Source organism: Oculina patagonica, chromosome 7 (assembly GCF_052425735.1).
Source record: "Oculina patagonica isolate OP01 chromosome 7, crgOcupat, whole genome shotgun sequence".
Taxonomy (NCBI): domain Eukaryota; kingdom Metazoa; phylum Cnidaria; class Anthozoa; order Scleractinia; family Oculinidae; genus Oculina; species Oculina patagonica.
Genome location: NC_135764.1, coordinates 4,461,579 through 4,482,508, shown reverse-complemented (window position 1 = coordinate 4,482,508; position 20,930 = coordinate 4,461,579). Strand labels below are relative to the sequence as shown.

Sequence of the window (20,930 nt, the reverse complement as noted above, 5' to 3'; positions counted from 1 at the left end):
TTTCTGGGTTTAATATCAATACATCTAGCATTAAAATCAGTTCAGATTACTATGTACAAAGAATCGCTTTTAGTAAAACTGCATATCCGATAAATGGTAGAGAGTATCATAAAATCCAATTTTTAGATAAAACAAAGGCTGTATTCTTCGAATAAATTATCTAACTCCAACGATTTTATCTAATTAAATTATATGAAAACAGTGAAATTGGTTAGCAATATTATTGATTCTATTGAGAGATTAATTCAAAACATAAGGAAGCTGTATTACACAATAAAGAACAAGCGCAATGCTAAAATGACAAAATGATAAAACAAAAAAATCATATATAACTAATATATATGACTAAACGTCGAAAATGCATATTTACATGGAACCATATATCAAGCGAACTGACTGAAGACCAAATTATAGAATTGAAAGCTTATTATCAAACATATCATCGAAAATGTTGGGCTTACAAGCAGGCTGTTAAACGTTTCAAAAAATGGAAATTACTGGGTAACTCTTTGTCTATTCTCTTTGCATCCGGCTCCCTTGCATCAAGTATTGCTACAGGAGGTGTTAGTTTGGTTGCAATTAGTACAATAACGCTTTTAATACAAGGCTGGATGCATCACCAAAATCTCGATTTAAAAATTCAAAATTGTTTATATGCATCACAATCCTATATGCATATACTTAACACACTAAAATTTATTTTGCGAACGGGTGAATTCGACCTATCCAATATCCTAATAACGATGAAAAACACCGATGACTACATAAGTGATAACAGCCCGATTATAGATAAGTATATGGTAAAATATGATAAAAAATTCACTTCAGAATAATTTTAATAATTTCATCAAATTTCAACAATAAAATCTCACCCCAATACCGATCATTAAACGCTAGTGTTTTTTTTTGATTCAGAAATCTGTATAAAATTGTATGGGATACCGAGCATTTTAAACAGCTCTCGTATAATATATTTACTTGAGATCATCCTCTTTCTTCTTTTATTTATAGATGGAAGAATACTATCGATTTCATGAAAAACCTTATAAATTTTATGACGATGATTTACAGTCAATTGCACCCCATTTTTAATACAAATATTGTTTAATACGTTCTCGATATGGTATTTTCTGTTATATATGCTTTTATGCCATATTTTGTCTCTGTTCTCGTAAAAATCAAAATACTCGCTAATATATTTATAATTCTGAGTCCCGCAATTTTGACATACTTTCATATATGCATCTTCCAAAATATCAGGTTTATCACAGCAATGATCAACAACTTTATCGCCTGTATATAATAACTCATTGCAAAAAATACAAGAACCCTCGCCCATTATTTTTAAATCGCTATGTATCTGTGTATCACAAAACATCTCATATATAAATATATTTATATAAAGATGGTTCAAGGCAATAGAATTAAGTTATGAAGACTATCATCGAGTTTGTCTCTGTTTGCATGCATTGTTATATCGTCTAAAATGCAATTATGGAAACACTCGTAATTGAATACGCAACGCATATAAACTTTTTGAGTAAACTTTACTCAAAAAGTTTATAATAAAAAAAATTCTTACTCATAATCACACCAGATTAAAATACCTGCTGACGCGTCAGCAGGTTTTTTTCGGTCAATGGTTTAGTCATTAATCATTTATAACTTATGGCTAAAACCGTAAACTGAATAATTATAAAAAAAAAAAAATCTATATATATATTAAAAAAATAATTACTGTTTATATCTAAACGCACTATAACAGTCACATATATAAAGACAAGTTATGTAACATATATTGAAGAAGGCTATAAGGCTGGTTACACAGTATTGATATGATACTGTTATTGTTGTTGATGACAACCAATAATATTTTATTACTAGTTATTTTTAAACGCACAATATATTTATAGTAAAAGATATAAAGAAATATCATTTATAGTATAATAAGAGAAAATGGGAAGAAATTTAAAGTATGATAACGACGCTGATAGAATAAACGCTATCAAAAATTCAAAGACTAAGTATATGTTAAATAAACGATGGAAATGCGATATATGTAATTACGATAGTTCATTAGCAGCTAAATGGACACATTTGAAGTCAAAAAAACATTTCAAAAATGCTGTTTTCAAAGCAATAGAAGATGATGATAGATTTGAAATAATTGAAAATAACAATACACAATGGAAAATAAAATTATCTTATCTAATAATATGAACAAATCAGATCTAGCTAAGCTATCGAAAACCGATCTTATAAAAATAAAAAAAATAATTTTACTATAAGACACTTAAAGAAATAATAATTTTATATAGTATAAAAAATGGAAAATAAAAATATCTCATCTAATAATATGAACGAATCAGATCTAGCTAAGCTATCGAAAACCGATCTTATAAAAATGATATTATCACTAAAAGCAAACCAACCTAAAGTTTACAAACCTAGGCCACCAATCCCAACTCCTCGTAAGAGTGTTAAACAGATGATTGATGATTATGAGGAAAATATCATTCAACCACCACTTAAATTTAGAGATGATTATAGGCCTACACCAAAGCCTAGGACTATAAAACCAAAAAAACCAGTTCCATTACCAAGGACTAAAATAGAACAAGTCAGCAGAGCTCTAAAAGGCTACACAAAGTCTTTCGAAATTGGTATAAAACACAACAAAGACCCGTTATTACAACTACAAAACACAAGGAAAGCTGTTGAATATCATATCATAAAAGAACTATCAGCCATGAAAGGACTCAAATTTGCTGAAACTCTTAAGGTAAAATTCACTAAAATGTTTGAAGATAGTGTAATATATAAAACCGCTTATTTCAACAGTAAAGCACAGACCATAATTAATAATCAAGAGATCGAAGAATCACTACAAGCATCTAAACAAATGATATTAAATTTCGTAGCTGAATGGGTTAGTCAAGGTTCAGGATGGACTATTGAATCAGTTGATGGTCATTATATTAATATAGTAAAATATGAACCAATAAAAGGCTCCTCCTATATTCAGCTACCACCAGAACTTAGAAATAGTTCAAAAGGATTGATTAACATGAAAAATGAGGATAATGAGTGCTTTTGTTGGTGTCATATCAGATGCTTAAATCCGCAAGATAAATACCCTCAAAGGATTAAAAAATCTGATAAGGCATATGTTGAAAAGTTAAATTACGATGGAATTAATTTTCCCGTGAATATAAAGCAGTTTAACAAAATCGAGAAACAGAATGAAATCAATATCAATGTATTCGGTTATGAAGACAAACAGCCATTTCCCATCTTTATTTCAAAAGAAAAATATGATAAAGAGATGAATTTATTATTGATAACTGAAAATGAAAACAATCATTATGTGTTGATTAAAGATTTTAACAAATTCATGTACAATCAAACAAAACATAAAGAAAGGAAACACTTCTGTATGCATTGTCTGCAGTGCTTCAGTTCTGAAAGAGTATTGAACGATCATAAGGAAAACTGTATACAAGTAAACGGAACTCAAGCTATTAAAATGCCAACAAAAGACAATAATATACTAAAATTCAACAACTACCATAAACAGCAAAAAGTTCCATTCGTTATATATGCTGATTTTGAAAGTTTATTATACAAGGTATCTGGATGCAAACGTAATGATGATAAATCATATACAGAGGCATACCAAAAGCATACAGACTGTGGATATGGTTATAAAGTTGTTTGTTGCCTTGATGATAAATATTCAAAAACTGTTCAAATATACAGAGGAGAAAAAGCTGTTTATAAATTCATGGAAGCCATGTTAGATGAAGTTAAATATTGCAAAAAGACTATGCGAAAATTCTTCAAAAAACCATTAAAGATGACTAAAGATGAAGAAGAAGAATTTCAACAAGCAAAAGTATGTTATATCTGTGATAAAGTGTATAATGATGATGATATACGAGTGAGAGATCATTGCCATATCACAGGTAAATTTCGCGGATCAGCTCATCAAGAATGTAATCTTAAATTGAGAATAGAGCCTGATAAGATAAAGATACCAGTCATCTTTCACAATCTTCGGGGTTATGACAGCCATTTTATTATGCAAGAGATTGGAGCTATTGTTAAGAAACATACATACAAAAACAAAAAAGGAGAGATCAAAGAGATGAAAATCAATGCTATACCCAATAATATGGAAAAGTATATGGCCTTCATGCTTGGTAATCATTTAACCTTTTTAGATAGTTTTCAGTTTATGAGTTCTAGTCTTGATAAATTAGTAAGTAATCTACCAAAAGAATCACTAAAATATACTTCTGAAATATTCAAAGGTGAAAAGCTAAATCTCATGTCAAGAAAAGGTGTATATTGTTATGATTATATGGATAGCTTTGATAAATTTAATGAAAAACTACCCAAAAAAGAAGACTTCTACAGCATATTGAATAATGAGCATATCAGTGATGAAGACTATCAACATGTTAAAAATGTGTGGAAAATGTTTAAGATTAATAATATGGGTGAGTACCATGATTTATATCTAAAATCAGATGTCCTATTGCTTGCTGATGTGTTTGAAAGCTTTAGAAAAACATGCTTAGAATTTTATAAACTTGATCCATGTCATTACTTTACAAGTCCGAGTTTATCGTGGGATGCTATGCTTAAAATGACTGATATAAAATTAGAGCTAATGACTGATGTAAATATGTACCAATTCATAGAAAAAGGAATGAGAGGAGGTATTAGTTATATAGCAAATCGATATAGTAAAGCAAACAATAAATATATGAAGGATTATGATAAAAAAGCTCCCTCTAAGTATATCATGTACCTCGATGCGAACAACTTGTATGGCTGGGCAATGAGTCAATATTTACCAACAGGTGGATTCAAATGGTTAAAACAGAAAGAGATTGATAAGATCAACTTAGCTCAGTATAATGATAATAGTAAAAAGGGATTAATAATAGAAGCAGATTTAGAGTATCCAAAAGAATTGCATGACATTCATAACGACTACCCATTGGGAGCAGAAAAGGTAAAAGCAACAAAAAATATGTTGTCTGATTATTGTAAAGACATCGCTGACAAATACAAAATTTCAACAGGTCTTGTTCATAAGCTGATACCAACATTAAACAATAAAGAAAAGTATGTACTACATTATAGGAACCTTCAGTTGTATTTAGATCTTGGATTAAAGCTCACAAAAGTCCATCGAGTTCTCGAGTTTAATCAATCACCTTGGTTGAAGGAATATATCGATTTCAATACTCTAAAACGCACCAATGCTAAAAATGCTTTTGAAAAAGACTTCTTCAAACTAATGAATAACAGTATATTCGGTAAAACCATGGAAAATTTGAGAAAGCGAGTTGATGTCAGATTGGTAACTAATACAAATAAGCTATTAAAGCTAACAAGTAAACCGACTTATGTCAGTAACAAAATATTCAATGAAGACCTCGTAGCAGTGCATAAGATCAAAGAAACACTTACTTTAAACAGGCCGGCATATGTGGGTATGTGTATCTTAGATCTAAGCAAAACATTGATGTATGATTTCCATTATAATTATATCAAAAAGAAATATGAAAATAAAGCAAAGTTGCTTTTTACTGACACAGACAGCCTTACCTATGAGATTGAAGCTGAAGATGTATATCAAGATTTTTGGAATGATAGGGATAAGTTCGATAACAGTGACTATCCTGCAAGCTCACCGTTTTATGATAATACTTATAAAAAGGTAATTGGTAAGTTTAAAGATGAAGCTTTAGGAGTGCCTATCAATGAATTCGTCGGTTTGCGTTCTAAAATGTATAGCTATATAAAAGACGATAAGAAAGTAGGAAAGACCGCCAAAGGAATAAAGAAGAATGTCATAAAGCAAAACATCACACATCAGAACTATAAAGAAACACTATTCAATAACAAGCAAATGCATCATAAAATGAAAACCATTAGGAGTCAAAATCATCAACTCGACAGCTATGAAATCAATAAAGTATCACTCAGCTGTTTTGATGACAAAAGATATATACTTGACGATGGTAAAACCAGTTATGCATACGGGCATTATAATATCAAACAATAATTTTTATCATTTACTATTTGTTTTCATTTATAATTCCAATATTTGTTTTCATATACAATTCCAATATTTGTTTTCATTTTACAATTTCAGGCTTGTTTAAACGCACCTTGATTTCAAAATTATAAAAAGAGTATAAGAAGTTTTTTTTACTTTGAATCAAGGGTTGAGTTAGGGTTGGTTTTTCAGGCTTGGTTTTACAGGCTTGTTTTTCTAGGGTTTGAATTTCAGTTTTGGATCCAATATTTGATTTCATTTTTGATTTCATTTTTGATTCCATGTTTGATTCTATTTTTTGTTCTGATATTTGTTCAGTTTTCGGATCTGAGATTTGATCAGTTTTCGGATCTGAGATTTGATTTCCATTTTTGTATCCAGCACTGGAGTAGTATAGTGATTGGGGTGTAAGAGATCCAAAAAAATATTTTTTTTTGGTCTCGTACCCCCAATCACTATACTACTATTGAATGGTTTTACTAAAGGACTTCTACCATTGGATGCTTACTATATTTAGAATAAATGGATGAATATGAACGAATTAAGAAAGGAAAGGAACGGATGAATGAATAAATGAATGAATATCAAATTAAATGAATAAATAAACAAAGGAAATTAGCAGTGGCTCATTCAAGGAGTGGCTATTTATCCACTGTTTTTTGATCGAATTGAAATCTAGGGTCCTTATCGAAGGAAGAAAACTGGACAACCCAGAGATTAACCCTCGCAAAAAGGAGTTTCCCTACACTGTGCTGGAGATAATCTAGACTGCGAGCTGTATCTCTTTAGCTTTAAAATCAGTGGGGAGCAAGGCGAAAATTGAGATCGTGTGCGATATAAGAGCGGTTATTGAACTCTCGAGCTTGCAAGAGAGAGACTGCTTGCAGGCAAGGAATTAGCTCGCGTTATAAGCCACCAAGACGTTTTCTGTAGCATTGATTGGTAAAAATAAATGTGCTGAACAATTCCCAAAACAGTTCCGTTTACTAGATGCTGCTCTATCGGTTAATGCGATAAGATCACATAAATGGGGGTAATACGTGATAATTGTCTAGAAGAGGTGTACCACATATCTTATTTGGACCAACAACTTAAACGGCAGAAAACAGTTGGTGAATTTTCCAAGAGAAAATCACATTAGTAATTAAATGCTTACCACTCAACTGAGGGTTTCCATGGTCCTGCGCCTTGATAAACAAGATATGCTCAGAAGCCTTTTCACGATCCAGAGACTTTTTGAGGGTGACCATGCCACTGCTGGAGTCAACCGCAAAAAGGTCCTTGCTGCTAGCCATAACACTCTGTACAATGGAGTACGTCACTCGGCCGTTCTCTCCCTTGTCTCCGTCAGTGGCTGTCAGTAGTTTCAAATTGGAGTCGACTGCTGCATAAACGGAGTAATTACAAGCGTCAGTATTGAATTGCAAATACCGTAAATGCTCGTATTAGTGGCCGGGGCGCTTATTTAATTTTTTAAGGCGAGAGGGGGGACGCTAATTCAAAGGGGGGAGGATGGGGGGGGGGGGACTTAGTTCGTTCATCAATTTTTGGCCTCAAAATGACGCTGTGACAAATACAAGTTATCAAATACGAAAATTGCTCATGTAGACGACTCGTTGCATAAAATATGACAAATATTGCGTAATCATATGTGGTCCCCAATCTCCCAAACTCGCACTGGGCACTGTGCGCGCGTATCTTTGTTGTCCAAGGTCATTACTAAACTTTGGACTGCTGACAAATAATTGTTGTGTCATCTCCATGATCAAATATATTTGTCATATAAAAATTGACACATAAAATTAAAATTACCCGTGTAAGTCCGGCTTAAAGCGTTACTGTGATAGACTTATAAGGAATAAAGTAACGAATTCCAAAGCATGAACTAATTGGGGGTAAAAATTAAACACTTTGACAACAAACCTTGGTTCTCCGGAACATCTAGGACTATTATCGACTTTCCAAAAGAAGGTGCATGATCATTAGCGTCCCTCAAGTTAACCTTGACAACGGTGGTATCATTTTTGTTGTTAAGGGACACCATAACCGTAAGCTCGTACGAGGGCACCTTTTCGCGATCCAGGGGCCGCGCCACGCTAATAACGCCCAAGTAATTGATACAGAACATATTGTCCGAGTTGCCTTTGATGAAGGTGTACTTTAACAGGGTAGTAGAGTCGTCATATACTGCTTTAATGTCAATGACACGTGTGCCAACCTCACTGTTTTCGCTAATGGTTTTAAAGTACTCGTCCTGGCTGAATGCCGGAGGCTTGCTGATGTCTAGGACGGTGATGTCAATAGTCGTGGCGCTTTGTCTTCCTCCTCCATCTGTAGCTCTCACCACCAACGAGTAGCGACTTCGTTCTGAAAATCTGATCACAAAAGACCACTTGTCAGGCAAGAAATGGCAAAGGATGAAAAAGGGCTTCGCAAAAGCCTGACAAAAAGCCCCAGGGGTGGGGGGGGGGGGGGGACTCGCATATGAAAGTGACGGGGATGCTCGTCGTCTCGCTTAGGGGTGTAAATTTCGGATTTTTGGTCTCGCTTAGGGTGTTCAGGGCAAAAAGCCAATATTTTTAGCCATAATGATCTCGTTTAGGGTTACACACGAAGAAATACATGAAACGTGAAACTGCAAGGCTGATCGAACTGGGTAGAAAACTTAATGCGGCAGAGACTTGATAGAGACCAATCCGAGAGTCAAAAATGCATAACTGTAGGTCAAATTTGAAATGTCTGTCCACGTCACAGCGCGTGACTGCAAACAATGAACAAAGAACAATTGAAAATATCATGTCTCTGTCGCATTAAGATAAGGATAGCAAAACTATCCGTAAAAGAACATGGCAAAACCAATACAAATATAAATTCTATTCTTAGTTTTTTGGTATCTTTTACATTAGGGGTCAAGAAAAGTTTGAGCCACACCCAGATTGGTCTCTTTTAGGGGTTCTTTTCAAAATTTTTTGTTTCAATCTTCGTCACTTTTGGCCATCTGTCCCTTCTTTTGTATTTGCTGTGTTATTGAAATGTTCCTTCACTGTTTTAAGAGGTTATTTTTATATTTCGTCGAATTTGATGGTCATTTTCCATGCCTATCTTTGGCTAAAATCCGTGACACAGTCCCTTTAAGTGAAGGTAAGGTAAGGTAAAGTCTGTCTCCGAGCCATGAGGCCCATACAGCCGGAGCTTATCCCGGTTTCCGTAGCATTAAGCGACTAGGAGTATTGCTACTCCCCCCTGGATGGGATGCTAGTACATCGCAGGGTTACCCCCCAGCAGTAAATTCGCCGGTACCCATTTGTACACCTGGGTGGAGAGAGGCACTGTGAGAGTAAAGTGTCTTGCCCAAGAACACAACGCAGCGCCCCGGCCAGGCCTCGAACCCGGGCCGTTCGACTCGGAGTCGAGCGCGCTAACCATTAGGCAACCGCGCCTCCCCTTTAAGTGAGGGTTACGTTAATACATACAGGATTTCTCTATTGGTCCTGAGTAGGCCTGTGTTTAAATTGATCGAGAACGGAATGTTGATGGCAGGATTACTTCCGTCTTTGTAAATACTGTACGTCACCGAGCCAAAGCCGGCTGTATCCTTATCTGTTGCTGTCAACTGCAGGAAAATAAAATATGTACGCTATCAGCACTTAAGAGTGACAACAATTTTTAAATTGTTGTCACTCTTAAGTGAATCCAAGAGGAATCCAAGAGGAAATCGAGTAATATTAATTCTTGTTCGACAGAAATCAAGAACCAGAATAATATAAATCCTATTGCGTTGTTTTCTACGCTTTTTAAAAGCTAACGATGTAAGTTATCCGTGATAACTCCAACAACAATTTCCTATAAGAGCGTGAGAAAATGAATGTTTCAAAGTTTACAAGAACCATGTAAACTATTGGTAAAATCTCGCGTGAAGCTATTTTGAAAAATCATCTTTTAAGCGATTCAGTGGAACTTCGAAATTTGTTTCAATGTATAGTGCTGTTAGAAATGATCTTTTTATTAGATATTTGAAACAATAACACAGAAGTTTGCAATTAGATGTAACTAATTTTGCCACATAATTTTGTTCAATTAATACTCGAAGCCCTGGTGGATTCCGTCTTAATTACTCCTCAAGATATAAATAAAGGTTTAGGCATGTAGATCATAAGAACAAAAAAAAGGATCACCAAGATAATAAATAATATTCTTCCAACCAGTACAACAAGAAATGTATGGAGACCAGTTATGGGAATTTGTAAGTTGACATCAGGGACTTAACGCTGATTTCCAGTCCGTAATGCGCAGTCTCGGGTTTTGTTTTCAATTTTGTTTTGAATACGTTGATACGTTACACTTCGGTAACAGCTTACATGAAGTTTTTTAGTCCGCCATTACGGGTCGTTTCTTTCTGAGATGCTCAATGAGCTGAAACGTCGGTTTGGAATAGTGTCGAGGTTCTTCTACTCGTTGTTATTGTTTTGCAAGGATATTTGGTGCTAATAATGAAGAAAAAGGTACGTCTTGCCCCGAAATTGTTATTTTTGCTAGTAAACATTCCTTCGTGTGAGACTCACAAACATTGCAGACGGAGATTGCGCAGTACGGACTGGAAATCATCTCTAAAGAAAGTTGAAATGTTATCACAATCTTTGTTAAAATTCAAACAGATTTTGATATTCTTTACGTTATATGATACTTTCGTGGCTGGTCTGACACGCATGTTTCGTCTCCGCCAAGAGACTCATCAGAGACCTTTCGGTGAAGCTAACTCGTCGAACATCGCGTTCGAAGTCCCGCTAGCGTCGAAATGATGGTGCAATCTGGCCTTACATCGCGTAAGCATTCCCAATTGCGTAACGTGTAAATGTTTATATGATAACATTATATGATAGTCATGTTAATGTACTATTATTATATGGCTACAGTAGTACGCGCGCTCTGATTGGCTGCTGAGCGGGCATTATTTTCTTGTAATGACCGGGCATTATGAAAAATTTTGTCGGCTCGACAGTTTTTGAGTTGTGAGTAAAAGCTACTAGCACAATTGCGAAAACGACAATAAATACCGACAAAATGTAACTATCTTTTCAATAACTGAAAGAAAAATATTAGCATACCGATACTTCTTTAGTATGAGCGACGAAGAGAGCCACAGAGAGCGAGAGCGAGTTTCACCTCGGTATTTTATTAGATATTTTTAGAATAGCGCTAAAAGGCCATATAATAAATAACTTATTAACCTCGTCCGTTCGGTCATTACAGGGGAATCTCAGACCTCGGCCTTGATGTATTGACCTCGCTATCGCTCGGTCAATACATCAAGGCCTCGGTCTGAGATTCCCCTGTAATGACCTCACTCTCGGTTAATAAGTAGTATGTAATAGCCGATTTTTTGAAAATGGTTTATGAAAGTTCAGCATATTGCAGAAGATTAGCTTTTTATGACTCCAATAAGACAAGCAAGAAAGAGAAAAAAGCCAAAAGGAAAACATACCAACCTAAAAATTAATTAATCATGATTTAAACTTATTTACCTGCATTACTTCAGTGGCACTTGGTGTATAGCTCTCAATAGTAATCCGAGTAGGAGACTGGTACACAAGAAACCTAGGACTATTATCATTGACGTCCTGCACAGTGACCTGGCCTGCTACCTCGGCTGTTACATCCGGGACACTTCCACCAGAAAACTCAAAAGTTGCCCGGATGATCAACTTGTAGCTCTTCACAGTTTCATAGTCAAGGCTCTTCGCCAAGGTAACCTTGCCGTTATTAGAATTAATATTAAAAGTGCTATCAACATTTCCGCCTACAATGGAGTATTTTAAAGTTCCGGCGTCCGACCCAGGGCGCGAGGCACTCACGGTGAACACGGTAGAGCCGACAGGAGAGTTTTCAGCAAGAGATTTGCGGTAACTAGGGCTGTTAAATTGCACTGCTACAAATGGTGTACTGTGTACGGAGATTTTAAGCGGCACTTCGCTCTCTTTTAACTGGTTGTTCCCTGGATAAGAGAAATGGTAGGAATCAATATGAGAATCTTTGACCAGTCTATTCAAACAGTACTTGACCAGTATTAGCTCAGTATTGGACCACTATTGGTTAGCGCCTAGTCGCTGGATATCATAAAATCTCACTTATAACTTATCCTAGAGTTTTGGAGTTTAAACAACGCAGTAAGGGGTTCTCGAAGTGTTAATAAACGAAGGCTAGCACAAGCATTAGTTTCTTTAGAAATTCTGAGTGACTTGGTGAAGACAGGAAGGGTTCGTATATGCCTTTTTATATCTGGGTTGGACAAAGTATATATTTTTTAAAGTATTTGTCTCTTTACACGTCCTTCAGTGAATTTTAAAGCTTTAGTGCCTGTAAAACCCTGTTTCTTTTACGAGGGAGCACTAAAAAGCTGCGAAATCTAAAAGAAACAACCTAGACAATTGCAGATTAATATGGAATAAGAAAATTTCGATAATAAGCTCTTATGAAGCCTATGCGACACTTATATCCTTATGTGTGATCTTTTCACCTGTTTCTTTAGCCTTGACTTTCAAGTTGAAAACTCTGTTCTCAGGCAATGAGCTTGAAGTGCTACTAACAACGCCTTGACTGTCTATTTGGAATCTGCAAACAGTAGAAGGAAAAACAACAACGACAAAAAAGCACTCAATGGAATATAGCGGTGTTCTTTTTTCAAATGATTGACGAGCATCCTAGTTAAGTTTACATAGTATTTAATTCTTCGGCCCGGGTTGGGGGGGGGGGGGCGGGATACTCCTTATATTGGACAATATTCGGGGAGGCTACGCCAGCGAAATGGCTACCTATTTGGTAGCCATTTACCAAGTGACAGGTTACCAAACTGTTGTAGGTATATAAAAAGGGTACGGATTTCACGTGTTGGAGTTCAAAAAGGAAAAGAAAAACTGCCATGTAGGTATTTAAAATTTAGGTATTTAGTTATTTCAAAATATCTTGAACAGACCCACCGAACGGTCGATTAATTTAATTATCATATGACCCGTACGGACCCGCGCGTAAATTCTTTGGAAAACCATATGAAAAAAAGTCCCGTATGAGGGCCGTACGCCTCGCTCTAGCAGGGCCGGAAAAAAGCCGTACGGCCCTACTAGAAATGCGTACGGCCCCGCTACTGCTGGGAGATGCCGGAATTGCATGGAACCAGTTGATGCTACGGCATTTAATTCAGTTGACGATAATTAAGATTTTTCCAAAAAGCAAAGAATGTCCAACATGTTTATTAAAACTTTACTATCTAGAAAGCGATGTAGTTTGCAGGCGCAAAAATTAAAACAAAACGTGTTTAAACTTGGCAAATGATGGAGAAATACTCCTGACAACAACAATAAAATCGAAATAAAAGCCGTCAAAAAACAACATTATCGAACAAAGACGTATCCTGGTTTGTAGTCATGATAAACATTGAAGGAAAAATGCAAATGCGAAGTAAACTCAAATTTCTCTTTCTGGTGCGTAAATTTTCAAATCACAACAAACAAAATGCGAGTACATGCTTACGACTAACCTGATTATGACACGGTTTCCCGCTTGTTTTTACGAAGTATTTTAAGCACAATTGGGACATCAACTGTAATGCAGAGGTCAACATCGTCGAGGAACTAACGAATTCAGGGACTAAGAAGCAACAGCAGACGTTCATAAATCCTACGATCCGTGGTAAACAAAACAACTTGAAGCCGAAGACAAAAGAAGCGAAGCAACATCCTGAACAGCCAGTACAATCCCTTCGCAAATCTTTATGTAGTTTCATAGATTATGATCAAATGTTGTCTTTAACATCCAAAATCCTTCTTGGTGGAAAATTAATTAATCCTCTCGTTCAAACTAAACCAATTGTGAATTTCGGCTCAGAAGAAACGTCGTTAAGTTGTTCAATCAGGATAAATTCAGTCTTCGCTGAGACGAGCACGACTAGCCGAAACGTCATGCAAATTCTTTGTTGTAGTCCTTAAAAAACGTTTCCTTTGAAATTTCTACTAACTGCAATCATGTACGAGGAATTTAGTCGGTTTTAAATCCTCTTGGAATGGAGCTAAAACTCGGAGATTTGGTTGACAATTTTAACAAAAGTTCAAAAACTTTGTACGCACATCGCAGTTCAAATGCACTTTACTGGCTTCCCAAACAAATTACGAGCTACCATTGGCTTTTCAAAATGCGCGCGAAACGGGCCGCCGCGTCTGTTTCCACGAAAGAAAAACAAACAAACAAATTCAGTGATCATATGATAAAATGCTTATTGACTAAGTTAGGGCGGACCGGACGGAAAAATATTTGGCTCTCGGTCAGGACGCACGGACCCGTACGTACGTCCTGACCTCGAGCCAAATATTTTCCCGTCCGGCCCTTCCACTCAGTCAATAAGTACATAGTATTTTAAGGTTTTTTTTTCAAGTGAAAAAAATAAGAAAAGAGGTAGGTATCCCTTCCATACCTATGTGAAAGGGGGTTCCATATTCTATCAAAGGTACATGAAAGGGTTACCTTTTCTGTCAAAATGATATATCAAAGGGTCAAAATTTGGGCTTCGGGCGGAGCCTCCCCCTATAAAAAGTTTGCGTACTCCCGGGAATAGTTGTTGTTCATAACAATAAAACAACCACTAACCTAATTTTCTAAACAAATTATATAACCACTAACCGCTTCGGTCCTCTGGGTTACCCTCAGACAGAAGCTCGTACACGAAATCAGCTTTCCCCGGGGTATCCCTGTCAGTAGCGGTAACCTGTGCCAAACTCGTCCCTGAGTGGGTATCACTCGCGACAGACACCCAGTACGAGGATTGCGTGAACTCAGGGGCGAAGTCATTCGTATCTGTCACTTTGACTGCCACGCCAGCGTTGCCAAATAGATTCCTTTGTATGACGTTGGTAACGCGGACTTGGAATTCAAATTGCTGGCTGGGAAGCTGAATGAAATTCTTAATCACTTGCAATTGACATTCCGATCCAACCCGAAGAACTTGAAAGTGATCGAGTACATCTACATTTTTGATGTCGTCCAGTGTACATTCAAAATCAGATGCGGAACTGTCTTCTTCAACAGAGAAGCGAAATCCGCTCTTGTCGCCGTTTTCATCACTGACAAGAAGTCTAGTTCCCGACGCCACGTTTTCCTGAGTTGTAACTTCATAGTTGTTCTTCGTAAAGACCGGCGGCCCATTTTCATTTGTGATTAGCACTGTTATCGAGGCGGTAGACGTTTGTGGAGAGCTTTCGCTTTGAGCGACAGCTTGAAATTGATAGCCGCTTCTCTCGAGCTTGTAGTCGAACGATTTCAATGCGGTCAGTCTTCCTGTTGGTAAAAAACAAAAGATGTTATTAAAATAACTTGGCTGTGGTTTCAAAAGAATGTTATAGTGAATCTTTGAAGACTTTTTCTGGCTTTTCAACAGTGGCGCCCTCTCTTTGTTTTTCTGTCGACGTGCACGCTTATTAGAGCAGCGAGTATTCGGTGCATGTTTGAATTTCAATGAAATACCTTTGTGGAATTTCAAAAACTGCAGAAGAAAATAATACTTTGGTGAATTTCAAGCGTCTAACAAAAAATAAAAACAGTATAACTCAAATAAGAAAGTAAAAGAAAGAAAATTATCTTTGTCAGTGAAAGAATCTGCATGGCACAAATTTCCTTATTTTGCAACCTTTTCGCCGTTTACGAGGGACACACAGCGGCGACTCCACCTCTTTTTCAATGATATTTATTTTTTTGCCGGGCCTTCATGCAATTGAACCAATGAAATAGCGCGTTTATCTCCCCTGAGGATTAAAACACAATTGGCACCTGCGAAGTTCTTTTCACCGAGCTAATAACTTTACTATTCGTCGGCTTGTGAAGTCTTTTAAACCAGAAATGGAATTATGTTTATGGAGTTTCTTTTTTAATCAAGAAATCAAGATTTCATTTGAAATATCTCAAGCTTTAGACAAATAGATCCTTTAACTTATTGTTAATTTTTATTAACAATAAAAATGCCAAAAGTCTTAACAAATTGCCTGGCTCTTATCACGAAATGTGTAATTTGCTTCAAAATTTTTCAGTTGCGATTCAGAATAAAATATTTTCATTTACATATGTGTTGTGGCTCAGTTTTACCCTTCGTACAATTTGGTATTTTTCTTTGTTCTGGTGTATGGTAATATCTGATAATGAATATAAAACAAAGGAAAATGTCAAATTGTACAATATATAAAATTGAACTTAACCACAACATATACACGATAAAGCAGTAATTCTGTGGTTTTTGAAGAGAAACCCTGTCTAGACGCGAGCTTTTTTCTTTATAAATAGCACACCCTGAAAATATTTTTAGTAATTCTTCCAATTCCGGCGTCATGTCACAAAGCGAGATAAGACATAGGATTCTGTTTTCTCTTAATTTTCCAATTATTTTATGACGGCTGCTCAAAATATTTTTAAAACTCGCGATCCAATTTTTGTCGCGAGCGTAAATATTATTTTCCAAATAAATCGCTTTCTATAAATAAGTTAAGATATTTTGCAACCTCAAAATGAAATGCTTTATATTGGTATCAAAGAACGGTTATTTTTTATTAAATCAAAATGGGAGTGTGTCGCGGTGGCTTAAGATCTGAGAGAGGTTATTTCTTCTTTTGTTAAAATAAGGCCATGATTTAATATGACAAAAGCCACATTCAATCTGGGCCAAGCATATAATGTCTCCCAGCATATTAAGACAAGCTATAGGTTAATTATTTGATCAGTCAATCAGATTTGAAGTAAAATAACTGCCCACACGAAACTTATAATAAGGCAAATCTGGTTGCAGAAGAGGGTTTGTAAAACATTTGAGTAAATACATTTAGGGGAAATACAGTAGAACCCCGATTTTTCGAATCTCCAGGACCTTCCAAGGAAAAAGGAAAATTGCTTCCAGAAATCGCGCGGGGGAAAATTACAACGATGTTCTATCCAAGGTAAACGAAAATTGGTTTTGAGAAATCTGGAGTTTCGAGAAACCGAGGGTTCGAGAAATCGGTGTTCTACTGTAGACTCCTGTAGACCCTTCTGCAAAGTCGGACATTTTACGTTTACCTCTGCTAGGGGCACAAACTTTCCCTCAACATTCAGGTGTCTGTAAAATTTTCGATTATTGAACCTGTAAGTTTAGATTTTACAAGAAACGACTTGCTCTTTTCAGCAGTATTGGAGGTGTCTACCAGAAGCCAAGTTAAATTAAGAGCTTACGGGAAGGACTATCATAGAATTTTACATTCATATACGTTTTAAATGCGCTACGTCATACATGAATAGGATGCTGTGTTAAAATATAATGGTGCATGTTCCCTTACCTGTGATTTCATTGATCTCAAATTTGCCTTTTGGGTAAGATTTTATAGAATATTTCACTGGCCCATTACTTCCAGTCGCCGCGATGCACAGTAAATTCTCTACTTTCCCCTGGCCTTCTCGCAGAGAAACCCTGTACGATTCCAGCTCAAATTTGGGCGCGGAATCGTGTGCACTGGTTACGTTGATGTTAACAATCGCGTTCGAAGTCTTCCCCTGATCGTCGCTCGCTGTTACATGTAGGAGAAATTTCCTGTCGCCAGTTGCTCTGTCTAGCACTCGTTTCGTTCTTATCACGCCCGTGCTTGCCTCTATTTTAAACTCGGACGAGCTGGAAGCGTCGTAGCTAACAGAAGGGTTGTCTTGATCGATTGCGTGGATTACAGTGACAAAGGCCCCTTCGGGGCTACCCTCGGGCACGCTGGCGTCATAAACTGGCTTGGTGAAGTCTGGGTTGGTGTCGTCTACATCTGTAATGTCTATCACGAGGTAAAGACGACAATGGCGAGGGATTTTCTCTTTGTTTCTTGCCTCTATCATCAAGTCATACTCCTCATGCTTTTCTCTGTCCAGCGGGGCAGCAGTCTTTAAAACACCCGTCGCCTCGTCCAGTTTAAAGTATGGCATCGCAGAGCCGAAGATTGCCGAGTATACGATGCCTTTGCTCGAGCTTGAGTCGGAAATCACCGAAGCTCGAAACACAGATTTACCAATTTCAGTGTTTTCTTTAACCGATATAGCTTGTACGGGATCACTGAATGTAGGATGGTTGTACGGATTGTCTACATACTCCACATCAATTTTTACCTGTGCCGTGGCGAATTTTCCAGGGGTACCCTGGTCTTGAGCACGAACCGACAAAGTATATGTTTGTATAGCGAGCTCCTTGTTCACTGTCAACACACCGCTGAACGTGTCGAGGTTAAATTCACCGGAAGAGCCGCCGCTGACTAGCGTGTACCGCAGTTCACTGTTGGGTCCAGGAGGATCCTCATCCACGGCAAAGATGGCGCCAAGACTTCCCTTCACCGGAAATGACGTGTGAATTGTGAAGTGGTACGGCGCTTTAGGGAAGAAAGGTGCTGTGTTTTCTCGATCAGCATTTTGAGACGCTGGAAAAGGGAAATTGGAGATGTCTTGAGGCACAGTGATTGTAACAGTGGCCGATGTTTGTTTACTGGGTACTCCTGCGTCACGCGCCACAACAGTTAGTCGATGAAGACGCTGCGCGCTCTTTGAGTAATCCAACTCGCGCACCAGCGTTATAACTCCCGTGAACGCATTAATCGTAAAAAAGGTTGTCAAAGTCTGAAAGAAATAATACACTTCTCCACTGATTCCTTCGTCTTCGTCTGAAGCTTGCACTTTCAGAACTTGCATCATGAGTGGTGTGTCTTCGCTTATTTCTCGCGCGTAGCTTTTCTTGTCAAAAACTGGAGTGTGGTCGTTTACCTCTTCGATCTTTATGCCGATGGTGGTGCGCGCTGTTAATGGCGGAACCCTCATGTCTTCCGCTTCGACAACCAACGTCATAAAGGGCGTGGTCTTCCCTCGCTTGATCGGACGGTTTGTCGCTTTCAACTGTAAGAAACTCTTGTCGCCAACGTCATACTTCCAAATTTCCAGATATCCTCTTTCATTCCCTTTGATGATTTTGTACGCTTTTATTCCGGATTTGTCTCGGTCTTCGGCGTGGCAGTTTTCCAAACCCATAACTGTAGTTCCCGCTGGCGAATTTTCTTTAATGGTGCCGTTGTATAAACTGAAAGCGAAAACTGGCGGGAAGTTATCCACGTCTTGCACCGTAACTCGTACGGTCGTGGCAAGTCCTCCGTTTGTCTCTTTGGAAGATCTTCGCACGATTGTGAGGTCGTACTTGTTTGTCTTTCCTTTCTCGTAAATCAGAGGTTGGACTGTTGTTATAACGCCTATCGAGGAGACCTGGAATAACACGACTTTGTCTAGCGAGTCTCCTTTCTGTGCGTACAATAGCGTATACTTCTCATCGCCTGTAGGAAAAGGTAGCTCATTGTAAACTACGTAGTCTTTTGGCTGCCCTTCCGGCACGGTAACTTTAATAAGATTCTTCCATTCGGCATTCGCGTCGAGCGCTAAGTGAAATAAAATCAGAAAGGCGCAAAATTCCGCGATGACAGACAGCCGCATTTTAAAACCAAGTCCGTAGTTGCGTCAGAGCTTATCACCAAATGTTTGCAGCATTCCTCAGTTGAAGTTTGTACAAAGGTCTGTCGTCACCAACGAAAAGATTCCTTTCTAAACGTTTCAAACAAATCCTCAATATTTTACTGCTAGTTGCGTCGTCTCTCTAGGTGCAACACAGGTGTCAAAATGTAGAACAATCGCGTAGTAAAATGTTCCAAAGTATTCGTTAGATACCGCTGTGCCAATGTCTAACGAGTTCCGCTGCGGTCACGCATGGGGGAAACGATTTGTCTTCGAAAGACACCTTGCAACTAATGCTTGGGCCGCCTGCATTTTAGCGTTTCCACGTTATGGTTTTCGTTGCTTGTTTAAGCGCAAATAAAATCATCAAAGTTAAGATTTGTTTAGCTTTGTTTATAGTTGGCTTAGGCCTAGCAGATGCCGAGATTTTCGATTTAAACGTTACACCCACAAATTGTACGCGATGTGGCTGGGAAAACTTTGTCGGTGATTGGATACTTTTGTTTCCTCCGCCATTTTGTGGTCAGCCCCTGCTAGCACAAAGCGTGTAAACAAAGCAGGTGGCTCTAACTCCAGACGGAAATAATCATGATGAATGTAAAAGCAAAGTAATGAAATATTCTATAACGAACCTCCCTTTATTGTAACCTTATTTGTGCTACTGTAACCTGTTTTAGTTGCGAAATTATAAACTGCACCCGTATGTTAACAGAAACATGAATCAGAATCAAAGCCACTAAACGAAATTAAATAACTAATTTAACCACCTGTTACATTGCATTGTGTATCCTGGATTAAATTTACACTTGAATTTATTTATTTAAAGCTACGACACATTTAAAAATCATGCCTTTTCTTGCACAACGTTTAATTTCGTGCTTGTTTGCAGAGCTACCATTTTTTTTTGTTGAAATACACTGTCGTTTTTAATTTTCGGTTTACTTTATGTGTTTCACACCTAAAGATCTGCTCACTCACAGATGCCGGCAAAAGTAGAAGAGAGAAGGAGCCTACCAATGGCTCATACAATGCGCCAATTGCTGGTGCCCCCCCCCCCCCTTCTCCCGGAGTGCCCCTTCCACGGAGTTGAACAACTCCGGGGTCCCTTTCCACCTGGCCTGGCAGCATTCGACAGCATGCAGACATGTGATTGTTGTAACCTCCGGACGCAAGGTTAAAACCACGGATAACTAAAGTTATCGATCCTACGTAACGACGGATATAGCGCTGTTTATCAATGTCTCAAATTATTTTACTTGACGCTGAAAACAATTATCAAAGGCCCTCGTCATTGGCGTAGGGAAAAACATCAGCTGCGACGACGAAACAAGAT

General features: G+C 37.5%; 2 protein-coding genes across 2 annotated transcripts in view; both read right to left on the bottom strand.

The window, feature by feature from the left end:
* Positions 1-20,930, bottom strand: part of LOC144660141 (protocadherin-like protein) — a 58,270-nt gene that overhangs the window by 31,605 nt on the left and 5,735 nt on the right. Inside the window, exons 3-7 of the mRNA XM_078520700.1 lie at positions 12,591-12,685; positions 11,599-12,068; positions 9,550-9,689; positions 8,000-8,451; positions 7,233-7,460 (exon numbers count right to left, since the gene is read on the bottom strand). Coding sequence (XP_078376826.1) covers positions 7,233-7,460; positions 8,000-8,451; positions 9,550-9,689; positions 11,599-12,068; positions 12,591-12,685 — 1,385 coding nt within the window. The remainder of the gene's footprint in view (positions 1-7,232; positions 7,461-7,999; positions 8,452-9,549; positions 9,690-11,598; positions 12,069-12,590; positions 12,686-20,930) is intronic.
* Positions 14,739-20,023, bottom strand: LOC144660858 (protocadherin-like protein). The gene is made up of 2 exons (XM_078521587.1): positions 17,416-20,023; positions 14,739-15,397 (listed from the first exon to the last, which is right to left on the bottom strand). The coding sequence occupies exons 1-2, from the start codon at positions 19,577-19,579 to the stop codon at positions 14,739-14,741; spliced, it is 2,823 nt and encodes a 940-aa protein (XP_078377713.1). The 5' UTR covers positions 19,580-20,023.